Source organism: Babylonia areolata, chromosome 35, assembly GCF_041734735.1.
Source record: "Babylonia areolata isolate BAREFJ2019XMU chromosome 35, ASM4173473v1, whole genome shotgun sequence".
Classification (NCBI taxonomy): Eukaryota; Metazoa; Mollusca; class Gastropoda; order Neogastropoda; family Buccinidae; genus Babylonia; species Babylonia areolata.
The window spans coordinates 4,802,595-4,807,594 of record NC_134910.1 but is presented as its reverse complement, the minus strand read 5'-3'; the positions used below and the strand labels follow the sequence as shown (position 1 = coordinate 4,807,594).

The window sequence follows — 5,000 nt, the reverse complement described above, 5'->3', positions numbered from 1 at the left end:
ACAGATCTTGAAGGCGATGACCATTCCCACCGCCACGAGGATGGCAGCGACGCCAGCCAGAATGCCGATCAGGACTCCTGACAATGGACCCACAGTGTGACACACAGCACATTCATCAACTGACACACAGCACCTTTCATTAACGGACACACAGCACCTTTCATTAACGGACACACAGCACCTTTCATTAACGGACACACAGCACCTTTCATTAACGGACACACAGCACCATTCATTAAGTGACACAGCACCTTTCATTAACGGACACACAGCACCTTTCATTAACGGACACACAGCACCATTCATTAAGTGACACAGCACCTTTCATTAACAGAGACACAGCACCTACATTAACGGACACAGCACCTTTCATTAACGGACACACAGCACCTACATTAACGGACACACATCACCTACATTAACTGACACACAGCACCTTTCATTAACGGACACACAGCACCTTTCATTAACGGACACACAGCACCATTCATTAACTGACACACAGCACCTTTCATTAACTGACACACACCTTTCATTAACTGACACACAGCACCATTCATTAACTGACACACAGCACCTTTCATTAACTGACACACAGCACCATTCATTAACTGACACACACCTTTCATTAACTGATACACAGCACCATTCATTAACGGACACAGCACCATTCATTAACTGACACACAGCACCTTTCATTAACGGACACAAAGCACCATTCATTAACTGACACAACACCTTTCATTAACGGACACACAGCACCTACATTAACTGACACACAGCACCTTTCATTAACGGACACAAAGCACCATTCATTAACTGACACAACACCTTTCATTAACGGACACACAGCACCATTCATCAACTGACACACAGCACCTTTCATTAACGGACACAAAGCACCATTCATTAACGGACACAGCACCTTTCATTAACGGACACACAGCACCTACATTAACGGACACACAGCACCTTTCATTAACGGACACACAGCACCTTCATTAACGGACACACAGCACCTTTCATTAACTGACACACAGCACCTACATTAACTGACACACAGCACCTTTCATTAACGGACACAAAGCACCATTCATTAACTGACACAGCACCTTCATTAACGGACACACAGCACCATTCATCAACTGACACAGCACCTTTCATTAACGGACACACAGCACCTACATTAACGGACACACAGCACCTTTCATTAACGGACACACAGCACCTTCATTAACGGACACACAGCACCTTCATTAACGGACACACAGCACCATTCATGAACTGACACAGCACCTTTCATTAACTTACATACAACACCATTCATTAACTGAGACACAGCATCATTCATTAACTGACACACCGCACCTTTCATTAACTGACACACAGCACCTTTCATTAACTGACACACAGCACCTTCATTAACTGACACACAGCACCTTTCATTAACTGACACATAACATCTTTCATTAACAGACACACAGCACCATTCATTAACGGACACACAGCACCTACATTAACTGACACACAGAACCATTCATTAACTGACACACAGCACCTTTCATTAATTGACACAGCACCTTTCATTAAGTGATACAGCACCTTTCATTAACTGATACACAGCACCTTTCATTAATTGACACAGCACCATTCATTAAGTGATACAGCACCTTTCATTAACTGATACAGAGCACCATTCATTAATTGACACAGCACCATTCATTAACTGACACACAGCACCTTCCATTAACTGACACACAGCACCATTCATTAACTGACACACAGCACCTTCCATTAACTGACACACAGCACCATTCATTAACTGACACACAACACCTTTCATTAACTGACACACAGCACCTTCCATTAACTGACACACAGCACCATTCATTAACTGACACACAACACCTTTCATTAACTGACACACAGCACCGTTCATTAACTGAACGCGTCATGACGGTCTGTGTGTGTGTTTTTTTGTTTTTTTTTCCACAACATATTTCTCTGTGTGAAATTCGGGCTGCTCTCCCCATGGAGAGCGCGTCGCTACACTGACAGCGCCACCCTTTTTTTTTCCCCCCTGCATGCTTTAAAAAAAAAAAAAAAAATTTTTCCTATCGCAGTGAATTTTTCTACAGATTTTTGCCAGGGACAAGCCTTTTGTTGTCGTGGGTACTTTTACGTGCGCTTAAGTGCATGCTGCACACGGGACCTTGGTTTATCGTCTCATCCAAACATCCATCCTCTCATTCAAATTGGGTCAGGGGGGCACAGGTTAGTCATTGTTCTATTGGCGAGAAATTGACTGCAGCTGTCAAGCTTTGTGACAATGTGAAAAAAGGTCTGCAGCTGTCAAGCTTTGTGACAATGTGAAAAAAGGACTGCAGCTGTCAAGCTTTGTGACAATGTGAAAAAAAGGACTGCAGCTGTCAAGCTTTGTGACTGAAAAAAAGGACTGCAGCTGTCAAGCTTTGTGACAATGTGAAAAAAAAGGACTGCAGCTGTCAAGCTTTGTGACTGTGAGAAAAGGACTGCAGCTGTCAAGCTTTGTGACAATGTGAAAAAAGGTCTGCAGCTGTCAAGCTTTGTGACAATGTGAAAAAAGGTCTGCAGCTGTCAAGCTTTGTGACAATGTGAAAAAAAGGTCTTGCTAACATGGGCCCTCGCTGTCGACAAAAAGTCGCCGATGGCGGTGCAAGAGGTAATAGTGGACATTTAGGCATTTCAGATCTTTTAGGCTGCATACGTGTTGAATGACTGTGGTTGCTGTGTATTGTTAATGTGCTTTACACCACAAATTCTTTATCTTTGTTGTTGTTGCTGAGTTAATGAGGTATTCTGCCTGTTTCATCAATCCTGCCACAATCCCAATCCTTAATCAATCCCAATCCTGTATCAATCCCAATCCTGTATCAATCCCAACCCTGCACCGATCCCAATCCTGCACCAATCCCAACCCTGCATCGATCCCAATCCTGTAGCAATCCCAACCCTGCACCGATCCCAACCCTGCACCGATCCCAACCCTGCATCGATCCCAATCCTGTATCAATCCCAACCCTGCATCGATCCCAACCCTCCATCGATCCCAACCCTGCATCGATCCCAATCCTGTATCAATCCCAACCCTGTATCAATCCCAATCATGTATCAATCCCAACCCTGCACCGATCCCAACCCTGCATCGATCCCAATCATGTATCAATCCCAACCCTGCATCGATCCCAATCATGCATCGATCCCAATCATGTATCAATCCCAATCATGCATCAATCCCAATCCTGTATCAATCCCAACCCTTCATCGATCCCAATCCTGTATTAATCCCAATCATGTATCAATCCCAAGCATGCATCGATCCCAATCATGCATCGATCCCAATCATGTATCAATCCCAACCCTGTATCAATCCCAATCATGTATCAATCCCAATCCTGCATCAATCCCAATCCTGCATCAATCCCAATCATGTATCAATCCCAATCATGCATCAATTCCCAATCAGCACGCTGCTCGCCATGCCTGAAGACAGTTTTAGCTTCAACCCCTGCACTGAAGGTAACAGTTCGGAGTTCAGGTGTATCCGTTAACCCCCTAACCGCCGAATCTTGGTGAAATAGGAGGTCGGTACAGAACTAGTTTGAAGTGCGCCCACTGCTTTTTTTTTTTTTTTTGTACACTCACAATGGTGTCCCTGATGTTGCTGACCCCAAAGCCGCACAGTTCACACAGGAAGGAGCCCAGCTAAAGCAGGGTGTATGACAGACACTCTGACCTGTGCCGACACCTACTTCACTGACGATCGTAGTCGTCGCCAGAAGTCAAGGGGTTAAACCGTTGCACATAGTACAGTAAGTAATAGGCATAATGTATGTATGTATGTATGTATGTATGTATGTATGTATGCATGTATCTCTCTCTCTCTCTCTTTGAAACATGAAAGAATAGATAAATAAAGAAATAAAAAAACCCAAAGAAATAAGTAAATAGATAAATAAATAGAAAGACAAAGTATGAATAAATAAATTCATACTATAATAAACATATGAATAAATAAAACGAACACAAAGAAAGAAGAGGATAGTACATTTACATATGAAAACACACACACACACCAAAAAAACAACAACAAAAAAACAACAACAAACAAACAAAAAAGTAAAAACAAAACAACACACACACACAACAACAACAACAACAACAGAAATAAGAGGCCAAGAGAACTTTTTTTTGAAACCAACATGAAGAAAATTAAATATAAAAAAAAATAACGAAGAAAATACCAAGAAAGACAAATTCCGGAAACAAACGATGCACAGCACTGAAACACGTAATCACCTTTTCCTTCTTTCACCGCTTCAGACTCCGATTCTGGTAAACAAAAACAAACAAACAAACAAAACAAAACAAAATTAACAAAACACTCACGGATACGTCAAACCGGAGATTAGAAAAGAGAGATAAACCACTTGCAGAAATTGCTGAAGCCAGGCAGCCTGCGCCGCGGCACGCATTCATTATTCATGAGCTGCCTTTGCCCCGCCCAAACGAAAGGAAAGCGTCAGTCGAACGCAGTCTCCTGAGTGATTTTATAATTTGGATTACACCTTTTTTCCCTTTTCTGTTTGCTTCATCCCACGCAGATGTCAAACTCACTTTTGTTGTGAATAACATTCCTAAATATTTATATGTATTGGTTACTTTTATTTCCCTATCACCACAGCACCATTTTTCACGAGTCGAAAGATGACCTCCATTGCGGAAAACTATAATATTGGTCTTAACGAGATTCACTGTTTGTTGTAGTCTGTCTGTTTCTTGCTTAAGGGCATTTAATTGATTTTGTAACCCTATGGGTGTGTCAGACAAGAGAACAACATCATCAGCAAATAGCATTAAGAGCAAATCTGTTGCGCCAGGTATCATTTGTATTCCATGTCTCCCCTTCTTTGATAACTCCACTGCCAATTCACCGATGAAAAAGGAAAACAGCTGTGTGC

General features: G+C 42.3%; 1 protein-coding gene across 1 annotated transcript in view; it reads right to left on the bottom strand.

Annotated features, from left to right (window-relative positions):
• The window catches only part of LOC143277769 (uncharacterized), an 86,633-nt gene that overhangs the window by 4,112 nt on the left and 77,521 nt on the right, over positions 1-5,000 (bottom strand). Inside the window, exons 35-36 of the mRNA XM_076582670.1 lie at positions 4,339-4,371; positions 1-77 (exon numbers count right to left, since the gene is read on the bottom strand). The exon at positions 1-77 is cut by the window's left edge and continues 19 nt beyond it. Of these exons, the coding sequence (XP_076438785.1) occupies positions 1-77; positions 4,339-4,371 (110 nt within the window). The remainder of the gene's footprint in view (positions 78-4,338; positions 4,372-5,000) is intronic.